This window comes from Zootoca vivipara, chromosome 6, assembly GCF_963506605.1.
Source record: "Zootoca vivipara chromosome 6, rZooViv1.1, whole genome shotgun sequence".
Classification (NCBI taxonomy): domain Eukaryota; kingdom Metazoa; phylum Chordata; class Lepidosauria; order Squamata; family Lacertidae; genus Zootoca; species Zootoca vivipara.
In genome coordinates, this window is record NC_083281.1 from 57,823,138 (window position 1) to 57,846,172 (window position 23,035).

The following is a 23,035-nucleotide window of genomic DNA, read 5'->3' on the forward strand; positions in this document are numbered from 1 at the left end:
CAGAGCGGCACCCGGATCTGCCACGGAGGACTAGCCTCCGCCTCTGGCTAGCGCGGCCTCCCGGTTGCCATAGCGATCACTTCCTGGTCCACGTCGAGGGAGGCCCGATGGCAGCCCCGGAGCCTTCGGCGGACCTAGAGGAGGCGAGCCTGTTGGCATGGCTGTTCCGCGGGGCGACCTCGCCGCTGCCTCCGCCCCTGGCGGCGGGGGACGCGGAGCTGGCGACCTACCTGGCGGCGCTGGCGGGGCTGGGCCTGGAGGCCTTGCGGAGGGAACCCGGCCGGTTGGCGGAGGAGCGAGCCCAGCTCGGGGCGCAGACACGGGCCTTGGCCTTCGCCCACTACAAGACCTTCATCCGCTCCGCGGAATGCACCGCTGAGACGCGTCGGGGCTTCGGTGGCATCGAGCAGGGCCTCGACCGCCTCTTGGGCCGCCTCCCACCCTTCTCCGAGGCTTGCCGGTGAGCAGGAGGAGGTGGAGGCCAAGGCTGCCGCCACACTCGCTTTGGGGGCAGGAATAATCCTGGGGCGCCCCACCGTTAACTTATGGAACTCACTGCTATTGGAATGGGTGGGTTAGAGGGGGCTGGCTGGCTTCCCCTTTTGCTTTTCCTAGCCTAACCTGCTTTCTTCTTCTTTTGCTCCTGCCTCCAGGAACTTCATGCAGGAGGCTGAACAGATCGCCCAGAACCGCCGTATGAACAGCCTGACCCTGAACCTCCACACAGAGATCCTGGAAGTGCTGGAGATCCCCCAGCTGATGGACACCTGCGTCCGCAACAGTTACTACGAGGAGGCCCTGGAGCTGGTGTCCTACGTCCGCCGCCTGGAGAAGAAGCATGCCACCATCCCTGTCATCCAGGTGCAGACATGTTCTGAGCCTGGCAGGTGCCAGTGCTGCCTTAAGCCATACGGTGATAATAGGTCCCAGCCATTTGCTTCTAGAGTTTCAGGACCTGAGCAAAAGCTTAGCGAAGAAAGGCCTCTCCAACCCTTTGCATTTGTTTTCTCTGCCATGGCTCACAGAGGCAGAGGTGAGGTGGCTTCTGTGCTGGTTTCCTAAGTTTGATCCAGGTTGTTTGATTGCCTAAGGATACCTGAGGCCCACAATCCTGGACCATCATGAGCTGTCATGTTTTGCTTGTAGAAGCCAGAATATTTCTGGATCTGATGCTTCTTCTCTTGTTACTTTTCTTCTTGACTAAGTGCTTATTGCAGCCAGGGTTTGTGCATGTTCTGTAGGGATCTACTTCTTTGACTTTCAACAAGAGCAGGGTACAAGCCATTGATCTCTTAAGTGCAATCTGTAAAGCAGGGATAGATAGAAGGTAGACTAATCACTGGACTAATGACTCTTGGCTAATGTCTAATTTGCTAGTTGCAGGGATTCTTGTACAGAAAGCTGAGATGAAGCAGGCCCTGTTCTGACCCAGTAAAGCCCTTCTTCCATCTGCAAAGAAGAATGCATTCTTAAGGTCACAACACTTTGTTTATTTACCACGTTTATATCCCACTCTTCCTCCCAAAGGAACTCAGAATGACAGCAAGTTATACCTCTTTAAAAGTTCCCAAAAGTACACATCATTATAAAATGCAGTTACCTCATACCAGGTTTGACTTTGCACTAAGCCCAATATTGTCTACTCTGGAAGCCAGAGTATATCTAGTATATCAAGCAAGTATATCTGCCACTGACGTGTAGACTCTCTCATAAGTGATCACATGGATGGACCATAAGGACTACAGTATTGAGATCAGCTTGGTTTGGGTAGCATGGGTAACAAAAGTTTATTTTGTCTCTCTTCTCCTTCCCAGGGCATAGTGGCAGAGGTGCGCCAGTCCACACAGCTCATGCTTACACAGCTGATCCAGCAGCTTCGCACCAACATTCAGCTGCCAGCCTGCTTGCGCATCATTGGCTACCTTCGCTGCATGGATGTCTTCACTGAGGCTGAGCTACGAATTACTTTCCTGCAGGCACGGGACATCTGGCTACGTTCTATCCTTGCTGCTGTTCCTGGTGACGACCCCTATGTGCATATTACCAAGACCATTGAGGCCTGCCGCGTGCACCTCTTTGACATTGTCACGCAGTACCGTGCCATTTTTGCTGACGAGGAGCCGCTGGTGCCTCCCCCTGGGCAGGACACCCTCAATGAAAGTGCCATCTTCCATGGGTGGGTCCTGCAGAAGGTCTCCCAGTTCCTGCTGGTGCTTGAGCATGACTTGCAACGTGGTGTGGGCAGCCGCCTTGACTCCCTGCTGGGCCAGTGCATGTACTTTGGCCTCTCGTTCAGCCGTGTTGGAGCAGACTTCCGGGGCTTGCTCATCCCCATATTTCAGCGGGTGGCACTGGTCACCTTCAAGAGAGCCATGCAGGAAGCTGTGAACAAATTCCAGGAGGAGATGAACTCCTACACGCTAATCTCTGTGCCGGCTGCTTTGGGCAGCAGCAGCAGCACCACCATCCCTGTAGCAGTGGCTCCTTCTGCCCAGCCAGGCACTCTGCAGCCCCCCATGGTGCTGCTAGATTTCCCACCACTCGCCTGCTTCCTCAACAACATCCTGGTAGCCTTCAATGACCTGCGCCTCTGCTGCCCTGTGGCTCTTGCCCCAGATGTGGCAGCTACCCTGGAGGATGCACTTGGCCAGGTGGGGCTCTGCTGCTCATGTGCACCAAGAGGCTGGATTAAAAATGCTCCAGATGTCTAGGTGACAGGACAGAAATTTGCTAGTAGCAGAGTTTTAGCTGCTTGCAGCCTTATCTTTAGTCATACTCCTTGGATTTTTCTAGGTTCTTTTCAGCAACTTGGCAGGTCATGTTTGTGAGTTTATGCCTGTTCCCTCCCATGTTGCTGCTGTCTGTTTGTTCAGGGGTGGGCCTCTGCCTTATTTCAAGAAGCCCTTTGCAAGCAACCAGTTCAGGCATCTGACAACAGCAATCAGTCCCTGCTTTGGGTGGGCTGGAAGAGAGAGAGAGGAGAGAGAAAGTGGTTGACCTCACCTGTTTTTGCTTCTGAGCCTGCTCTAACCCCACCCATAGTCAGCACATGGCCCCTGCTGGATTGCCTGCCAGGAGGCTGTGGCACTTGAGAGATCAAAGGTTCTCAGTCCCTGCTCTATAAGGTAGTATGTGACATCTTGTCACTCAGCTTCTGGGTGTGTCCCAGACCGATTAGCTGGGCTTTTATTTTATTTTGATGAGGCTAGCATGCTGAGTAGTACAGTAGTCCCTTCCTTTCACTTGGACACCAAACCAAGAAATTCTAGCTTCTCTTTTTCTCTTTACAGGTGACCAAGGTCATTCTGGTTTTCCACCGGGCAGAGGCTGTGGCCTTCAGCAGCCGAGAGCAAGAACTGTTCATTCACTTCTGCATGGCATTTCTGGAAGACTTGGTGCCCTACCTCAACCGTTGTCTGCAGCTCCTCTTCCCCCCAGCACAAATTGCACAGGCTTTGGGTATGGCTGCTTGAACCCTCTTGGTGGGGAAGGAGCTTGCAGCTGAGCCCTGGCCTGTGGTGGATGAGTGGCTTCTGCTTGTGACTTCGTGAACAGCACATTGGTGGGGTGGGGTTGCTTGGTGGTGGTCCTTGTAGGCTTGCAAGTCTTTGAAATCGGTGCTCAACAGCTCAGGCTACTGCCAGGGGAAGGGAGAGAGAAAGAAGAGAATTAGCAGTAGTACAAGGAATGTTCTCTAGCTTAGGGTTGATGTAATATTTTAACTTCTCGTTTAAATATATTTTCTTTTTTTACTGCTAGGTGTTCCTCCAACACAGCTGCACAAATATGGCAGTCTTGGCTGTGTGGATGAGCAGCTGATTCAGGAGCTCCTGGCCTCAGTCCTGCCAGAGAAAGAGACTGTCTATCCCTTGTCTGAGGAGAAAAGGCTGACTGAAGAAAGCCTAGCACCTCCTCCATTGGACTTGGAACTCCCTGATGCCAAGCAGGAAGCAGATCCCAGTGCCCCAGTCCCTGTTCTGGAAGCAGAAGAGAGCAGTGCAGCTTCTGGTGATGCTCTGCTGCTGAGTGCTCCTCTAGAATAGTTTTCACTGGATTTTGCCTGTTTTCCGGAGTTCCATGATACTTGAACCTTACTGAGGAGGACTCATTCCTGCCATGGGCAGGCACAGCTCTTGGTTTTTGGGTTCTACTTCAGCACTTCAAGGACAAACTGAGTTGATCTTTCATTGCTCTGGTGGGAAGGAAGTTGGGTGTGGACACTGGGAGGAAGGAATTTTGGTGAAGGTGGATCAGGGTTTGAATAAACTTGATTACTTGTTTGGTTCTCTGTGTTGTACCTCAGTATGCTGTACTGTGAAGAGAGTGGGCCCCTGAATCTTCTCTCCTGAGGGTAGTTGCTTTAGGTATCAGTCAGTACCAGTTTTTTCTAGGCCTCCCCATTCACCAAAAATGCTCGTGTGTCATCCTCATCTTCCTCTCCTCTGGAATTGCCTGATGCCTTAAGCTGAAGAATAAAATGTGTCTCTGCCAATTTTCCCTTGATGTCTCAGACTAGGTATGAATTTCTTCTTTGGTAAGTCCAACTTGCTGAGTGCAGGAATCCCAGTGCATCTTACCAACTGCTTTGGGTTGTAGCTGTCCCTTCAGAAGAGGGTAATTACTTTAGTTGGTGCTACTGGAAGAGGAAACCTGCTAGCCAACACCAAGATCATCTGCAGTTGAAATCCAAGAAGTGAGGTTTTAATAATAATAATAATAATAATAATAATAATAATATTTATACACTGCCCATCTGGCTGGGTTTCCCCAGCCACTCTGGGCAGCTTACAGCCTATATAAAGCATAGTAAAACATCAAACATTAAAAACTTCCTGATACAGGGCTGCCTTCAGATGTCTTCTAAAAGTTATGTAGTTCTTTATCTCTGACATCTGAAGGGAGGGCATTCCACAGGGAGAAAAGTTTAGATCAGGCATCCCCAAACTTCGGCCCTCCAGATGTTTTGGACTACAATTCGCATCATCCCTGACCACTGGTCCTGTTAGCTAGGCATCATGGGAGTTGTAGGCCAAAACATCGGGAGGGATGCAGTTTGGGGATGCTTGGTTTAGATCCTGGTTTGAGCTTCAGTAGATGAGAAATAAACAAATTTAAAACAACAGCTCCATCACTGGGGCAAGTTAAAATGGCCCAGGACAGCAAGTGAGTGAGATTTTGAATGCTTTTTTGGGGGGGGGGAATATTAAGCAAAGTGGACAGGAGGCAGGGAGAGAAGGGTGGACTGTGGACTGTGTCTAGGAGTCCTAAAAAGATAGCAGGTAAGTGTGAGGTAGTCTTAATTGGATTAAGTCTGCATAGAAAAGGATAGAACAATTTTTGTCTAGAGAGGTTGGAAAGATTTTTTCCTCTAGCAGATACCATAGTTGAGGGGTGCATGTGTGTAGAAATGCATCAAGCATTCAGGGCCAAAACTTGCTGGTGTTGACTTTAGCAGCCGGGCTGAGGTGAAGCAGATGAGCCTGAGGCAGCTGCATCGCTCCCAATGATATGGGGAAAACCTGTCACTTCAAGAGGGATCTTATTCTCCCCTTTGCGACACAACTGCATCCTCTTATGGAAGAAGCTGGCCTGAAGCGTCTACAAGGACGCCGCCTGCCACCGGGTGGTGCCGTTCTTTGTTTTCAGAACTACATTTCCCAGCATCCACGGGCACTTCCGGTTTCCTCACTTCGCGTGGCTTATCAAGACAGGAAGGTGAGCGGCCCAATTGAAACTTGAGACTTTGAGTCAGGTAAGGTGCTGGTTGCGGGTCGGGGACCCATATTTTGAAACCTTCCTCGATGTTAAAATAAATTAGAACGAGCCTCCCTGCAAGTAGAAGCCCAGCAGCAGAGTTCTGGCCTTTTGTTGACCAAGAGTGCATTGGGAGAGCTGAGTTCAAGTCCTCCGCTCATTCCCATGATGCTCACCGGATGACCTTGGACCCTTCATTCTCCCGCAGCATATCCCTACCTCACCGGGTTATTGGGAGAATTAAAATATCGGTGGGAAGGAGCCATGTGAGCTGCTTGGAGGGAAATTAATAGATGGTGATAATATATACAACAAAGAGAGGTATCCAAAAAAACTTAATTGGAAGGGGTGCAGAACATTCCGCCTCCTAATTTTGCTGCTGCAAATGCGGGCTGAGAGTTTTGGCAGAATCTTAGAACCTTTTTGTTTTGCTTTTGTAGAGACGTCTGCTCTTTCCATCTCTGTAGAGTCACAGGAAGGAACACAGGAAAATGCCATAAGGAGTAGACTGATCCTTGGTCCATCTAGCTCAGTACTGGCTATGCTGATGGGCAGTAGCTCTCCAGGGTTTCCTATCAGGTCTCTGTGTGTCTCTTCCAGCCCTTACTTGGAGACACTGCTGGGTATTGAACCTGGGACCATGTAAAAGCCAAGCAATTGCATTGCCTGAGCTTCAGCCTCCAGCCCTTCCTCTCCCAGTGATTTTAGCTAGGCCACCCTTTGACTCTATAAACTTTCCCGCAGTAACCCTTGGGAGTGCTTGCACCTGTTGTATTTGCATTATTTTTATTTTCTCATCTTATCTTTATTTTATTTGTTCTTTGGGCAGATGGCTTTGTGGCTGAAGCACAATTATGGCAGTATATAGGCTAAGGCCTGGCTTGGCCTGGATGCTGGACAGCCTCCGCTGGAACAGAGCTTTCCTGGCACGTTTACCATGCAAAAGTTGCAGCCGCACTTGTTTTTCTCCGGCAGAGAAGCAGCGCACCTATTGGCAATATCTGCGGCGCAAAGTCTTGAAACCTCCCACCCCACCCTACAGCCACGTCTGCCAGGTGGGGGACCCCATTCTGCGCTCCCTGGCTGCCCCCGTGGAGCCCTCACAGATTGCCAGTGGTGAGGTGCAGACCCTCATCCGTACTTTGGTTCGCGTGATGAGGAAAGAACAATGTGTGGGTCTCAGCGCTCCCCAAGTGGGCGTGCCACTCCAGATCTTTGTGGCGGAGTTCCCCGAGAGGCTCTTTCATGAGCACACCCCCAGTATGCGCCAGGCTTGCCAGATGGCCCCCTTCCCCCTGCGTGTGGTAGTGAATCCATCCATGAGGGTGCTGGACTCCCAACTGGTCTCTTTCCCTGAGGGCTGTCAAAGCATCAGTGGATTCTCTGCTTGCGTCCCAAGATACCAAGCCGTGGCGGTTTCTGGTGAGCAGGCAATGTTATTCCTTGTAGCTTTAACACACTTGGATGAGGTGTGAGTTTTGGAGCTGGTATAGGTGTGTGGCGAGCCTCAGGTGTTCAAACTTGGCTCTATGTTGATCTTACAGGGTGTTATTAATGCAAAGGGTAATCTACATTATGCATTCCAATTGTGGGAACATAGCTAAATACAAACTCGTGGCACAAACACCAAACTTCTTTTTCCCACACTGCCTGTCAAAATGCGCATGTTTTAATGCCAAAGCATTTCATCAGTAGCACACTCACATGTTGCTCTTCTGTTATGTGGTGTGACTGTGGACAAGAGGTGTTGCAAGGGACATTTTATGTATGAAAAACGGAATGGGGAGAGTGGGTGGATCAGGGGCATCAGTTTCTCCTGCTTACTTACGCTGTCCTGCTGTGGAATATTTCATAAGTCTCACTCTTCTAATTTTTGACAGGACTGAGGGGCACAGCTGGTTTCAATAAGTGCCAGCAAAAAAGCAGGGACAGGTAGATATTCTCTGGGTGCAGGGAGCCTGCACTGGGCCTACAGCTTGGGGAAAGTTCAGTCAGATGTTCCTTCAAGGGGAGTGAGTCATTAAGGCATGGCAGGACCCCAGAGCTGCATTTCTCACTGGAGTTCCTCTTTTTCCTTTCCCCAGGTCTGAATGAAGTCGGGGAGCAGTTTAGCTGGCCGGCAAGTGGCTGGGCAGCCCGTATCATCCAGCATGAGATGGACCATATGCAGGGTGTGTTGTATATTGACAAGATGAACAGCAGGACTTTTGCGAATCTGCAGTGGGAACAGCTAAACGAGTAAAGCAGGACTGGGCCGGGGGGGGGGGGTAGAGATAGACCGCTTTTTCTCTGCCTGCTGTTTGTAAGTACTGTATGTCCAAACCAGTGAAAGGGACAATAGAAAGAGAAGGTGGGCACTTCCAAGGTGAGGGGGGGGTTCAATGATATTTTTACTGTTTGTCATCTTCTTTACTTTCCCTATTTGTGGCATGAGGAGTGGAAGCTGGGCAGGTAAGCTGGGCATAAGCATGCCCTTCTCCCACCCCACATGGTGCTGCAGGAGTTTAGGGGGCGGGGGATACTAAGAAAGCAGAAGCAGAAGGGTAGCAATCCAGTATCTTTCAACTACTGCATGGCATTCTCTTGGCCAGTGCACTGTATAGCAGCTTGAAGGAAAATGGCTTTGTCCAATTTCAGCCAGTGAAAGCTCCAAACAGAGCCCCTCCAAACCAACCCTGAACAACTTGATCATCTACTAATGGGGCCTCTCTCCAGCAGCTCATGTGGGGGGGAGGGGAAATTCAATAAGAAAAAGCAAGGCTGATCCTGTGAGATGGCCTTCTCCAACTCCTACCTTGACTAGTGAAGTAGGCTAACATGCGGGAAGGTGGGCAAACACTTGTTAAAAGCAACAGACACCAACTAAAACTTCATAGCAATTCACAATAAAAAGGCATTGACCACCTCTTCACCTGTAATACCTCGCCATGTTTTACTTCACAACATAATATGTAACTGTATTTTAGTAATGTTTTAAGTTGTCTGTTCTTGCTTCAGTCTTCTGTACACCACTTACAGATATTTTTAACAGATTAAGCAGTATAGAAATTAAACAATCAACTCATAATCTGTAAAGAGATTTACAGATTTACAGATTAAGTGCACCCACAACCCCCTCCTAGCTAGCTGAATTGTGCACACAGAGCTGCTGCCCTCAACGCTCTAGCGCCTTCAGCTTGTAGGGATATGGATCACATCTGTGGTGTGGGAAGGAGATAAGACTAAGCAGAACAAAGGAGACTACCTTTTCCTTCATCTCCTGTGGAGAAACTGTGAAACAAATTGTACCATTGTATGTTGCTTGAAAAAAACCAGCTGAATATATAAGAGACAAATAGTTCCAAACACTATTTTCAACACTTTATTCTTCCATAAACTGCCCCTCCCCACACTGGAATCAACTCAAAATTATGTACATGTGACAGAAAAGGGGGGCAGGGGGTGTACAGGCCGTTAAACCCCTTGACAGTTAAGAGGTTCTCACAGCTATTCACTTGAATTTCTAGAGACCAAGAGCTCCCGCCCACCCCTACATGCCTTCCTCAGTAGTACTAAGACAAGAAGACTAAAGCACAGGAAAGTAGCTTTAGTGGCAGAGAAAGGTGGATTTGTTGAATTAGGAATCGGCAGTTACCTTCAGGGAAGCAAAAACCCTGCTGTGAGTAGAAGCCTATGCTTGAGCATTGTCAGCCTCCTCCACTTGTGGCACAAGAGCCATTGCCTAGAGCCAATGGGGTGGAATAAATGAGTCCTTTGCCTCCCCATGGCATGGATTTTTAAAAAACACACTCTAGAGCCCCAGATTGCAGCAGAGACACCCCAGCAGAGGCCCAACCATGAGCAAAAGAGCCATGGGGGAGTAATGGTGGGCAGATCTCCTACATGTTGCTGCTGCAAAGGCAGCTCCATCTCCTTTGCAGGACTTTGCCAGCATCTGTGTGCTGACAGGTGCCCAGTTTGCATTCCTTAGTACGTCACCTCTTGTGCCACAGCTGGAAGAGCAAAGACGTCATCCCTTTCTGAGAAGCAGCAGGCTTGCTGGGTTGAGCCACAGTGCCAGGATAAGGCTGAGGGGCTTGGAGCTGCAGCCCTCCTCATCTCTGCTCTGCTCCCCTGCTTTTTCTGTGCCACACATGCAAAACGCTACAAAGCTGAAGGGCAACAAATTCTGCACCACACAGCATCCTGTGGGGCAGAGCACATTTTCAGATACCGTACCTCAAGCCATGCAACAGATCAGGCCTTGGCAAAGTAAGCTTCTTGGACAGCACTTCCAACATGAGTACCTCAACTCCAGGAGAGAGCTGAGCATTAGTTAAGCCTTGGAGTGGACTTCTCACTGGGAGAGCTTCCTGCCACTTTGGCTGAGCCAGAAGAAGGTCACACTCTTCAAAGTACGGCTCAAGCTTGGAAGTGCAGCATTTCAGATTTCAGGGAGTAAGCAATGGCCTTAGGTGAAGCCAGTTCGGTTTTCTCTTCGGGGTGGCACCAGGTGTTGCTTCCACAGGAGCTGGAAGGGGTCTCAGGAAAAAAGGGTTGCGGTATAGTGGAAGTTTCGGATTGTTTTTATTTGTATATAAACAAGCCAAGCAGCGTTAAAGGGGGGGGGGAATGAAAGAGCAACCATGAAGGCAGGGGTGTCTGGATGGGGAAAAACCAGAGCGGGCTGGGCTCAGCCTTCTCCCCTTTGTGTCCATCTCCCAGAGTAGCAATGGAGGCCGTGTCACCTCATCCTCTTCCTTCCCCAGCCAAACGGGTGCTCCAAGCAGAGACAGATTCAGTAGTAAGCTGGATGCTAACCTCTGCTTGGCACAGTCCACTGTCAGCACAAAGGGCCTTGTCTACACACACGTCCGTGGTAAAATGCCCCCCATCACCGCTGCTCCCCAGAGACACAGCGTTAGCCCTCCTGGCCAAAGTCTTCAGTGAACTTCTTCACCTTTAGCAGATCCTCTGTATTCACGGTGGGGCGGGTGGTGGCCAGTGAGCGCAGCATGTCTGACTGCAAAAAGAGAATAGGACATTCAGAGATGGGGTATACATGCATATGGGTCAAGGTTTTAGGAGCTGAAACTCCTCATCGTCATCTGGAAGGGGCATTTCCAAACCTGCAACTGCCACCCAAAGCTGTTTGGCGCACATTAGAGTTTGTATCAAATACACAGGAGAACAAGCCTAGGACTCAGAAAGAAGAGGGTCCAGGCAGTAAAAAGTCAGGGGACCTCACTCACCATGCAGACTATAGGCTCCAGAAGCTTGTCCCCAGGTACCTCCATCCATGTCATTTCAATAGCACCAGGATCTCCCGGGGAACAAGGGGTTAACAGATCATCTATCACCGTGCCAGGATTGGTGCGGGATGGTCCATGGACCTGCAATAAGGACCCAGACAGCACATTAATGTGGCAGGTTCCTGGGGGGAGTGGGGGCAGGCTGAACACAAAACTCTTAGGTCCTGGTAGGACAGGTATAGTAGCAATGCAAGACAGAAGCAGGTGGAACAAAGAGTCAGTCCCCTTGCAAGTGCACTAGTAGCTCTATTTGGAAGGAACAGGTAGGCCATCCATCCAGCAACAGACATGTGAATACTGCAGGGACACTTGTCAAGAGAAACACAATGCCCGTCCCCAACACCATGTATTAAGTCTCATCTGACCAAAAGGGTTTAATTTAATCTACTCAAAAATATTTATGAAAGTTGCTGTGACATTATTAAAGCAAAGGAATGCCTGGAAGCTCCTCAAAAACTGTTTGAGCATTCCCCCAAAACAAGAGCAGGACGTCCATGTAAAATAATAAGCACCAGGAAGCTGTACGCCAGCTCCCTCGGCCAATAAAGCGAGATGAGTGCCGCAACCAGAGTCGTCCACGACTGGACCTAATGGTCAGGGGTCCCTTTATCTTTACCTTTTACACAGAAGTGAAGGAAGAACAAATACAGAGAGGCAAGTGCAGCTGCTGTGATACTGGGCGAGGTAGGAAAGGAACCAGGAAGGAACTGCCTCTGCCTGCCCAGGGCTAGACAACAATGTCACATGACCCTGCCTGGGTCACATGACCTTCCACTGAGAAGGTGGAATTTTCTGCTGCTTCACTCCCCAGCAGAAGCCTTGAAGCAACCACAGGATGGGCCAAGCAAGGGAAATCTACCTTCCAGCCTGTCCTGGCACAGCCCTTGTAGGAAATGCCGCCCTCACCTTTTTGAAGTGTGTGGCCGACTGCACCTTGCGGACAGGCTGCATGAGGGCATCGCGCACAATGATGCTGATGTCAGCCCCTGAATAGCCGTCAGTCTTCCGGGCTAATTCGTGGATGTTGGCTTCTGTCAGGCTGTGCGGCGTGTTGCCAAGGTGCAACTTAAACATCTGAGCCCTGGCCGGCTCCTCGGGAAGCGGGATGTAAATACGTTTCTCAAACCTATGTGCAAATGCAAGCGCACATGTGACAGTCCGACCCCAAAGGGAGAGGGAAGTCGCTGCTTCCCCTGCCTTCTTCCCACACCTACGAAGATTCTGCTTGGATGCAACCATGTGGAGAGGTGAGGTGGGGTGTATGGCAGCCTCCTCCCAGCCCCAAACTGATTGGCTATGTTGTGCCAGCTGAAAACATTACTATTTTGCACAGACTTTTGATGAAGAGTAGCACCCTTTGATCAGATTTTTTAAAATGTTGTTTTAAATATGTGTGGTTTGTTTGTTTATTTAGATTTGTGTTATGTTTTGCTGACAGCATGCAGTTGTGGTCTGAGGAGACCCAGAGATCAGATCTGTACTCAGTCATAAAGCTCTCTGGGCCAGTCACTATCTGCTCAGCCTAACCTCACAGGGTCACTGTGGGGATGGAACTGGGGGCGAGAAGACCACGAACACCCCCTTTATTCCTTCAAAGAAAGACAGGATATAAATGTAATAAAATTTAATATATTGCTGGTTCTAGTCCTGCTATAAGCCCCTGCAGACACTACCACTAATGAAACAGAAGTATTCCTCAACAAAATGCAAACAGCCCTTCAGACCAGGGCGCAGCGAGACCTCTTGCTGTTTTGGAGGCTCCAAGACTGTCCATGTGGGCAGCAGGAGCCCCAGAAAAATCTGCGGCATCACCCACCTTCGCCGAATGGCAGCATCCAGCACCCAGGGGATGTTGGTAGCACCCAAGACCAACGTGCCATCATTGTCATTCCCGACGCCTGTCAAGAAAGCAAGCCACAAATCGTCACTCCACACTGGGGAAGGCAGAGAGGCAGACCAGCTGCTCCCCAGTGCAAAGGGTCCTCTTGGGCAGTCTCTCTCCTGTCGCTCTCTCTACCCACCTTGCATTTGTACCAGGAACTCTGTCTTGATCCTGCGGGCTGCCTCACTCTCATTCTCATTGCGAGAGCCGCACAAAGAGTCCACTTCGTCAATGAAGATGATGGAAGGCTTATGCTGCCTGGCCAGCTCAAAGAGGTTCTTCACCAACCTAAGGGAAAAGGCACAGCAGAAAGCTCAGGGAAGGACCATTGGAGGCCACCGGCACATATGACAGAACCATAAAATAAGACTACAAACAAAGCCTGTGTCCAAACAACTGTGGCAAAATGCGGCAAATCTAAAGCCTTCCATGGACACCCATTTTGCACAGTTCTAGCCTCGCCTCTATCTGTCTCCTCACCCCAGATACTTTGGGGTGCAGCCAATGGTCAAGGATTATGTGAGCTGGAGTTCAGCTTGGGTGGGTGGGGCACTAGCCACCCCCATCATATCCTAATAGGAACATCCTATTCCACTCAATAGACCAAGCCCCACTCTCCTAAGTGAGATAGTTCTCTCCCTCCCCCACTTCCCCCATGGATTTTGTCACTCACTTTTCACTCTCCCCTAGCCACTTGGACATCAAGTCTGAAGAGGAGATGGAGAAGAAGGTGGAGTTGCCTGCTTCAGTTGCTACAGCCTTGGCCAGGTAAGACTTCCCAGTACCAGGAGGGCCAAAGAGGAGGATCCCTCGCCATGGAGTGCGCTTACCTGGGGCAAAGAGAGAGGAGATGGACTCATCCACCCCTCGCAACATTTAGCATGTCCAGGGGGACAGAGGTGCCCAGATTCTCACCTGTGAATAAGTGAGGGAATTTGATGGGCAAGATGACCGCTTCCTTGAGAGCCTCTTTAGCTCCTTCCAGCCCAGCCACGTCATTCCACCGCACGTTGGGCTTCTCCATCACAATGGCACCTGGAAGGGGAAAGCAGTTTGCCCAATGGAGCCCACTTGACTCCCTCCCATCCTTCCAATGAGGGGTGCATTAGAGCCTCCTGATACCTCAAGCCCACCTTCAGAAAGCTGCACTTGTCTTTACGGAGCCAGCAACAAGCACAGGGACCTAGGGCTGCTCAGAACTGGCTTACCCATCAGCTGCTCTTGCAACTTCTTCTTCTCAGGATTGTCGCCCTCACTGTCACTGTCACTCCTGAAGGGAGAGAGGCACCAAATGATATGGGGTGGGCAGTGCCATGAGGGGCAGGAAGACTCCCCAACTCATGCTTTATTTGCAAAGTTTGCGTGAGGGGAGGATGAGCAACACAGAACCACCTTCTCGGAGAATCTGGTCTCTCTCAGTTCCCATCACACACCTGGCCTCAACTACACATGAAATCAAAGAATCTCCCCATATTCTCTCCACCCTCAAGACAGGACCAGCCACACATCAGTGTCACCTGCAACCCAACCCACAGTGCTACCAGCAGGGCCTGGGATCAAGCAAGAGCAGAGTTGTTCCACATCACCTAAAGGAGGTTGTTGAGATTAAGGAAAGAATCGTTTGATAGATTTTCTCTTAGTTGATTATCTGATCCCATTCCCACCTTCTGGGGCAAGGCAGGACACTGAAACTCCCCTTCCCCACCCTCTGAGATGTCATTTATTCTTGTATTAACTCCTAACCTAACTGTGCCGAACTTATCTGCACGTGCATAAACACACAAAGACACAGAGCAAACGGCAAAGAAAGCAAGGCTGGGTTAACAGTGCCTCTATGACTTCCTCACCCAATCTCCCTCCCCCCCCCCCCACACACACCAACCATACTTTGAGAAGCCAACCCTTTAAGCCATACCCCTTGCTGTCATTCTGGGCTTCTTTGACAGGCTTTTTGCTCTGCTTGCCCTTGTTCCGCAGATAATCCTTCAGCTTCTCAGCCCGGTCCAGGTACTGTGCACATTTTGCCCTGATGCTTTCCTTGGCCTTGTCACTGTGAGCATCATCTGCAGGGGAACAGGCAGCAGTAAGGAAGAGCTTCCATGGACAGCCTGCCCCCACCCTACTAGAGGTCCCTGTAGCAGCACTTTCCAAATTCAGTGGTGGGGCAACCAGCTTGGAGGCTCACTTATCCTAGATGCAAAACGCTCACAGTAGCTACCAGCTACTGACTGCATGTCACAGAGCACTTTAAGGACATAAGAACAGCCCTACTGGGCCATGCCAAGAAAAGGTCCATATGGTCCAACATCCTGGCCAGCCAGTTGCCTCTGCGAAGCCCACAAGCAGGACTGGAAGGAAGCAGTCCTTGCCTACTGTTGCCCACAAGGAACTGGCACTCAGTAGCATATACTGCTTCTGTCGCTAGAGATTCTACAGGATCATCACAATTACTGACAGCCATTGTTGGACACGTTTTCATCCTCAGTGGCTTTGTGTAACTTTCATTTAAAACTGTCTAAACCAGCGGCTATCACTAAACCATGGCAGGGAATTCTAAATATGGATTATACCTCTAAATGAATAAGTCCTTCCTTTTGCCTCTCCTGCCAATCAGTTTCTCTGAAGCAATCCCTGAGCTCTAGCATTAACAGAGAGTGAGAAAACCTTACTTCTATCCACTTTCTCCACACCACTTTGTCTGCAGATTCCCTGATGTCATCACCCAACAAATGGGCTACAACCACAGAGCACTGAACAAGCCTGGATCTCCCCTGACAGCCACAAAGCAAGCAAAGCAAAGGAAGCTGCTGCTCTGAGCAAGGTCCTTCCCTGTGTCACGTAAAAGCTCCCACTAAGCCTCCCACCCCCAAGACAGACTCACACTTGATGGCGTGAAGGAAGTACTCCACTGCATGCTGGTAGAGCCGCAGAGCCTCTTCATAGTTCTTTGCTTTATCTTCCTCGGTGGCTTTTGTGACCAAATCAATGGCTTTCTGGAAAGCAAATGCCTGGCTCAAGTTTCATGATGGCACATGAGAATCACAGCTAGAAAAATTCACAGCACTGGGAATCCCAGGAGGCTCCAAGTTTGGTACTAACCCCTAAGACTCTTAAATGTTTCTTGAGGCGTAACCAAGAGACAGGAGAAAATGGTGTGGCAAAGACTAAGTACCTATGTAAATGTTTAAGGTGGGAGAGTTAGAAATTTAAAGCATGTGCCTTCCTCTAAAGCAGGGCTCCCCGAACTAAGGCCCGGGGGCCGGATGCGGCCCAATCACCTTCTAAATCCGGCCCGCAGATGGCCCAGGAATCAGCATGTTTTTATATGAGTAGAATGTGTCCTTTTATTTAAAATGCATCTCTGGGTTATTTGTGGGGCATAGGAATTCATTCATATTTCCCCCCCAAAAAAATATAGTCTGGCCCCCCACAAGGTCTGAGGGACAGTGGACCGGCCCCCTGCTGAAAAAGTTTGCTGACCCCTGCTCTAAAGGTAAAGGTACCCCTGATCATTAGGTCCAGTCGTGACCGACTCTGGGGTTGCAGCGCTCATCTCGTGTTATTGGCTGAGGGAGCCGGCGTACAGCTTCCAGGTCATGTGGCAAGCATGACAAAGCCGCTTCTGGCAAACCAGAGCAGCACACGGAAATGCCGTTTACCTTCCCGCTTGGAGCGGTACCTATTTATCTACTTGCACTTTGACGTGCTTTCGAACTGCTAGGTTGGCAGGAGCTGGGACCAAGCAACGGGAGCTCACCCCGTCACAGGGATTTGAACCGCTGACCTTCTGATCAGCAAGCCCTAGGCTCTGTGGTTTAACCCACAGCGCCACCTGCGTCCCTGTGCCTTCCTCTACACATGCTTATTGTTCCTGCAAACTGGTGAGCAGTACTTTGCCATCAATCACACGGAGATCTAACCAGTCTGAGAACCATAAAGCAAGCAGTTACTGAGTGAGATAGAGGTGGAGGCTCTGGGCCTTTGAAGAGGGGTTTGATTAAGATGCCAGGCCTTAGGAACCAAGCAAATAGGGTGGGCTGTCTGGATTTAAACCAGTCCAAATCCCACCACAAAGAAGCAGCTTTTTATACAGTTGTAACTGCCAGCAGGTGGTATAAGGTGTTGCCTGCGTGCTAGATGCTGCTGAGCTGGGCAAAGGTCACAAGGAAAATACCAGTCTCCTGTGCTGTTTTATAGCCTAGTCCTGCTGCTGACCCCCAAAGGAGTTTGGGCAGGAATTGGCACTGCCCAGGCCAAAAGCAGCTGCTGAAAGAGTCACCTTCCCACTGCAAAGAGGAAATGTGCTGGGTTTGTTTATTTATTATTACATCTATGTCTCACTTTTTCCTCCAAGGACCCCAAGATGGTGCACACACATTCCCTCCTTGCCCATTTTATCCTCACAACAACCCTGTGAGGTAGACTAGGCTAAGAGTTGGTGACTGGCCCAAGGTCACTCAGTGAGCTTCATGGCCAAGTGCAGAACCCTGGTCTCCCAGGTCCTAGACCTAGACCAACACCCTAACCACCATACTACACAATGTCAGTATTATGAGGGAGTGAGGCATGAATCTCACACAGGGATGGCCTTGTGGGCTGTTACCTCACCTGCTGAACATGTCACCTGGGAAAGAAAATCATCCAAGCCATAAAAGACAACAAAGTCTTGTGTGCTGCTTCTAACTGGCTGTTCCTAAGGACTCCCCGGGTATACTACAGATACTTCTCCAGTTGATGTCTGAATAAGCTAACCAAACAGGGCACTGAGCTCCTTTCAGTTTCACCTCCCACAAATGGGCTACGAACCACACCCTGGATGAAGCACTTCTCCCAATTTGGTCAGAATGTCCTAATAATACTGTTTGATACCTCTGGGTCCTTAGGTTCTTCCCAGGAAGATATGCGCCCAAGCACCTTCCCTACAGAACAAGGCAGCAGGATTTCCCTTGACAGAAAGTAGGGCCAGCCTGGAAACACCTGCCCGCTACCTAAAACCCTAGCTCTGCTCAGGACTGAGTGCATTTCAAAACTCAAGGTTTCAGAGATTTTCTAGCCCTGGAAAATACAACTTGTGATGCATCTTTTGAAAGAGGGCAACTATCTTTCTATAAATGGTTATATAACAAAAACACACAGAAAGCATATAGATCAGAGGGGTGGCAATTAGTTTAGGTAAAGGAAATAGGCACTGAAGTGTGTGCATCATTTTAATGACTTGTGCATGTGCATGTACACATGGGTTGCGCCCAAGGCCTACTCAGAGTAAACCCACTGAAATCAATGGGCCTAAATGATATGCGCTGAGTAAGCCCAACAGGTCTACTCTCAGTAGCACTAACGTTGAAACAAAATAAAAAAATGCCTTCCAGTAGCACCTTAGAGACCAACTAAGTTTGTCATACCAATGACAAACTTAGTTGGTCTCTAAGGTGCTTCTGGAATGAATTTTTTTTTTTTGTTCCGACTACGGCAGACCAACACGGCTACCTACCTGTAACTAGGACTAACATTGTGTGCCTTTCCTGGTCTTTGCCTCCTCTGAATAACTCGCTCTTCCTTACAAACCAAGGCAGTTTCCCCAGCCCCCGGAAAAAAGACCCACCACGGTGTAGGATCTAGGCTTCCCTCCCCACCTGCTCAGGTGTCCAGGAGGCCCCTTCTCTCTCCCTCCCTCCCCCGCCCACTAATTACATTTAATTAGCAAGCGACCCTGCCCTTCTATTCCCCTCTCCGAGTGGATGAGAGCAACAATGTCCACGGATCAGATCTTTTGGGGAGCGAGCGGGGTTGTCCCCCCCTCCACTTATTACCAAAACAGAGGCCATTTTGGGAGCGGGGCAGGGGAAGAGTCCGGAGCTTCTGACCAAAAGACCCTCCGCTTCCCCTCAGCCCGGCTTCCTCGGCCGCTTTGCCGCGGGGACCCCTCGGGGCGAGCGCCCCCTCCTCGCTCCTCAAGGCCCTCCCCGGTAGGCCGCAAAGCCGGGGCTCGGCGTAGGCCGCAAAGCCGGGGCGGAGCGTGAGGCAGCTCGGCGCGGCCAGTACCTGCAGGGCGGACGTTGTCATCGCATCTCCTCCCGCTGGGGCTGGGGCGGCGGCTGTTGCTGCTGCGGCTGCCGAGGCTGCTGGGCTTTGGTTCCCTCCTCCGGGCTGGTACGAGGCGGCCACCGGGAGCCCCGCTGAGGAGAGTCGGGCCGATTTCTGGGCTGCCGCCTGCAGGCCGCACCGGGAACAGCAGCAGGCGAGGCGGAGGCGGAGAGGAGGGGAAAGGGAGGCCCGAGGAACCGCGACGCCATTCGGGGGCGGGAGTGAGGAAGAGCCCGGAGGTGGTCCGCCCTTGCCGCCTCCCACGAACCCCTTTCTCAGGAGGCCGCCCGGGCTCTCCCTTCTTCTCTTCGGCTTCCGGGTTGTCTTTGCTCCCCGCTCCTCAGGGGCTGAATGATGGCTGAGTTATGGCTGTATTTGCATTATCAAATTTGCCGGGAGTCTCCTTTTCTGACCTTTTGCTTAGCGTAGCAGGAAACGCTTCTAAACACCAGTTGCTGGGAATTGCATGTGCAGAAAGTGCTTATGTGCCCAGGTGCTTTTTGTGGGCTTCCCCTAAAGGCATCTTGTTGGTCATTGAGCTTTGCAACTCTTTTTTTCCCCTTTTCCCTACAGGCAAATGCCTAGCAGTAGATGGATGTTAATCTGAGAGCCACTTTCTCCTGCTGAAATACTTGAACATCAGTAGCACAACTTGCTATTTCACAACCACTGTCAAGACCAACTAAGTTTTTATTTTGGTATGAGCTTTCGTGTGCATGCACACTTCTTCAGATACCTAAGATACTTAAGTGTGCATGCACACGAAAGCTCATACCAAAATAAAAACTTAGTTGGTCTTTAAGGTGCTACTGAAGGATTTTTTTTTATTTTGCTTCGACTAAGACAAACACAGCTACCTACCTGTAACCACTGTCAAGTTACTATAAATCCCATTCCAAACCAAGTCCCTGTGTTTTGTCTCAACATTTTAAACTTGCCAGATTATTTTTAACTCTTGAGATACGTGAACATGATTACGCTGATACTTTGTGTTTGGGGCACAAATAGTTTATTTTGTAGGTAGTTGCCTCCTTGGGTTTACAGTACTTCCAAAAAGCGGAAGAATTAACAGACCTTTATTTCCTTTAGTGCGAAACTGAGGGAAACTGTGGCTTTGTGGTCTGGTTGCATTCAGGGTTTGAGCTACCAGGTGGAAACACCACGAAACTCGGAAAAACATGCTTCTGAATTACAAGTGCACAGATTTAGTTGGTGTTTGAAAACAAGGAGCCTAATGTGACACAAGTCAGCACCTTATTATAAGATGGCAGTGGATGCACTGGACCGTTGCCTTGCCTCGGTAATGGACTGGATGAGAGCCAACGAACTGAAGCTCAATTCCACATAAGACTGAGGCACTATTAGTGGGTAACCCCCCCCCCCTAGACTGGATGGCTGGGAAGTTGCCTGCTCTTGATGAGGTTACACTTCCTCTGAAGGAGCAGGTATGTAGCTTGGGGGTACGGTACTTCCAGATCTTTTACTGTCAGGCAAGGGCGTACCCACCATGCGGCAAGTTAGGGCAGCTGCCCTACTCTAGAAGCAGGGCTGGTGGGCAGAGGCGGAGCACAGCCCGGCGGAGCGCGAGTTCGCCATTCCCGCCGCACCGCGCCGCACCCTCCCTCCAGCTCCCCGGCGCGCCCTCAGGCAAGGCCAAGCGCGGCGGGGAACCAGGGAGCGCGGCGCGGTGGGCGGAAACGCCGAACTCGCGCTCCGCTGGGCTGGGCTCCGCCTCCGCCCACCAGCCCTGCTGCTAGGGAGGGGCACAGCCCGGCGGAGCGCGAGTTCGCCGTTCCCGCCCGCCGCGCTGCGCCCTCCCTCCAGCTCCCCGTCGCGCCCTCTGGCAAGGCCAAGCGCGGCGGGGAACCAGAGAGCGCGGCGGGCGGGAACGCTGAACTCGCGCTCCGCTGGGCTGGGCTCCGCCTCCGCCTACCAGCCCTGCTGCTAGGGAGGGGCACAGCCCAGTGGAGCGCGAGTTCGCCGTTCCCGCCCACTTTGTGGCCCCTCCCCTTCCGTGCCTTGGCCCCTCCCCTTGCCCCCCCTAGTTTTGATCCTGGGTACGCCCATGCTGTCAGGTGAAGCTCAGGTGGCCTCAGTGGCATGGAGCCATCAGTTTCAGCTGGTGGCCCAGCTGTTTCCCTATCTGGACAGGGATAGCTTAACTACTGTTGTCTATGCTCTGGTAACCTTTAGGTTAGACTACTGCAATGTTATGTGTAGGGCTGCCTCTGAAGATGGTTCAGAAACTTCAGCTGGTGCAGAACTTGGCAACGAGGTTGCTCACTAGGGCAAGTGGTTTGAGCATATTACACTGATCCTAGTTCGACTGCACTGGCTGCCAATTAGCTTCCAGGTCTAATTCAAAGTGCTGGTTTTGCCCTATAAAGCCTTAAATGTCTCAGGACCATAATACAGTCATACCTCAGTTTAAGTACGCCTCAGTTTGAGTACTTTCAGTTTAAGTACTCCGTGGACCGTCTGGAACAGATTAATCCACTTTCCATTACTTTCTATGGGAAAGTTCGCTTCAGGTTAAGTACGCTTCAGGTTAAGTACGGACTTCCAGAACCAATTACACTCATACTTCGGGTTAAGTATGCTTCAGGTTGAGTACTCCGCAGACTCGTCTGGAACTGATCAATCCACTTGCCATTACTTTCAATGGGAAAGTTCGCTTCAGGTTAAGTACACTTCAGTTTAAGTACTCCGTGGACCGTTTGGAACGGATTAATCCACTTTCCATTACTCTCAATGGGAAAGTTCGCTTCAGGTTAAGTACAGACTTCCAGAACCAATTGTGTACTTAAACCGAGGTACCACTGTACCTCAAGGACCGCCTCTTCCCATATGAACCTACCCAGATGCTGACATCTTCTGAGGCCCTTCTTTGTGTTCCTCCTCCACGAGAGGTCAGAATGGACATGAACAGGCGTTTTCTGCAGTGTCTCCCCATTTGTGGAATGCTCTTCCTTGGGAGGTGTTGCTGGTGCCTTCATTATACATATTTAGGCACTGGGTGTAAATGTTCCTGTTCAACCAGGCTTTTGATTAACATCGTATAAGTCTCTAAAATTGGGGGGGGGAGGTTTATTGGTTTGTGGTTTTTTGTTCCTGTTTTTATTATGTATTTTGTGTTTTATCTTGCATTTATGTTGTGAACCGCCCTGAGATTTACAGATGAAGTATGGTTATACAAATTTAATTTTAATTAAAAATAAAATAAAAATATGTTCCAGTCAGCTGACTACTCCAACAAAGTTTCTGGTGTCAGAGGTTTCTGGTTCAGGATTATCAGAATATCTAGAGCAGTTCCCGTAAAGTGGGGGGGGGGGAGAGAGAGGAAAGGTCGCAATACATTTGGGTTTTTTAGTTTAGGGGGGAAACGGAAATCAAATGGAGTGCGTGTTGTTTTCTCTTGCAGAATCCAATTCAATTCAATGAAGCCGAATGTGATAAGATTCAGAACTGACAAAAATAACTTATTCACACATGTCACACCACACTGTTCAGCTATGGAGTCTTATTTCACAAGATAGTGTGACCCCGAACTTGGATGGCTTTAAAAAGGGATTAAACCAATTCATGAAAGGGCTATCAAAGGCTGCTAAGTTATGATGGCTGCATTCCACCTCCACTGTCGGGAGGCAGCATGCCATTTTCTGGGAATCCCAAGCAGGGAGAGCACTGTTGCATTCAGGTCTTGCTTGCAGGCTTCCCACTAAGGCATGCGGTTGACCACTGTGAGTACAGATGCTGGGCTAGATAGGGCTTTTGGTCTTAGCCAGCAGGGCTTTTCTGATGTTCTTAAAACTTGCATTGCCCTGGAAGGATGTATTGAAGGAGGAGATTCTGTAGAGTTAAAGCAGGTGGGAAGGAAGAAGGGTGCCCCCTCCCCTTTTCAGAACTTGCTACCTTATCTGTGTCTGTGACCTTAACCATTAGGTCATTTCCTTTTAAGTTACTCTGGAAAACTAACATATATTTTTGAAGTCTATGTTTTCCCACAAAGACACAAGCCAATGAA

The 23,035-nt window shown here is 50.1% G+C and overlaps 2 protein-coding genes across 3 annotated transcripts; one reads left to right on the forward strand and one right to left on the reverse strand.

Annotated features, from left to right (window-relative positions):
* Positions 1-16: 16 nt before the first annotated feature.
* Positions 17-9,044, forward strand: COG8 (component of oligomeric golgi complex 8). Of its 2 annotated transcripts, XM_035118121.2 has the most exons (6): positions 17-460; positions 654-861; positions 1,815-2,651; positions 3,291-3,459; positions 3,760-3,960; positions 7,851-9,044. In XM_035118121.2, the coding sequence occupies exons 1-6, from the start codon at positions 108-110 to the stop codon at positions 7,994-7,996; spliced, it is 1,914 nt and encodes a 637-aa protein (XP_034974012.2). In that variant the 5' UTR covers positions 17-107; the 3' UTR covers positions 7,997-9,044. The 2 variants fall into 2 exon arrangements, with proteins under 2 accessions (XP_034974012.2, XP_034974011.2); XM_035118120.2 differs by lacking the exon at positions 7,851-9,044 and having other exon boundaries at positions 22-460; positions 3,760-4,283.
* A 58-nt stretch (positions 9,045-9,102) lies between these two features.
* VPS4A (vacuolar protein sorting 4 homolog A) lies at positions 9,103-19,167 on the reverse strand. The gene is made up of 11 exons (XM_035118122.2): positions 18,970-19,167; positions 15,809-15,920; positions 14,843-14,990; positions 14,136-14,197; positions 13,843-13,962; positions 13,601-13,757; positions 13,067-13,215; positions 12,862-12,943; positions 11,952-12,171; positions 10,986-11,126; positions 9,103-10,756 (listed from the first exon to the last, which is right to left on the reverse strand). Exons 1-11 carry the CDS (start codon positions 18,988-18,990, stop codon positions 10,655-10,657), a joined length of 1,314 nt encoding a protein of 437 aa, XP_034974013.1. The 5' UTR covers positions 18,991-19,167; the 3' UTR covers positions 9,103-10,654.
* Positions 19,168-23,035: the final 3,868 nt, after the last annotated feature.

Bases quoted from the DNA above. Each gene is read 5' to 3' on its own strand.
- COG8 (XM_035118121.2), top strand. From the start codon at position 108: ATGGCAGCCCCGGAGCCTTCGGCGGACCTAGAGGAGGCGAGCCTGTTG. The intron at 862-1,814 runs GTGCAGACATGT...TCTCCTTCCCAG, and splicing joins CCACCATCCCTGTCATCCAG to GGCATAGTGGCAGAGGTGCG. The intron at 2,652-3,290 runs GTGGGGCTCTGC...TTCTCTTTACAG, and splicing joins TGGAGGATGCACTTGGCCAG to GTGACCAAGGTCATTCTGGT.
- VPS4A (XM_035118122.2), bottom strand. From the start codon at position 18,990: ATGACAACGTCCGCCCTGCAG. The intron at 14,198-14,842 runs GTATGGCTTAAA...CTCTCCCTTCAG, and splicing joins GCCCAGAATGACAGCAAGGG to GAGTGACAGTGACAGTGAGG. The intron at 10,757-10,985 runs GTGAGTGAGGTC...CTCTTTTTGCAG, and splicing joins TGGAGCCTATAGTCTGCATG to TCAGACATGCTGCGCTCACT.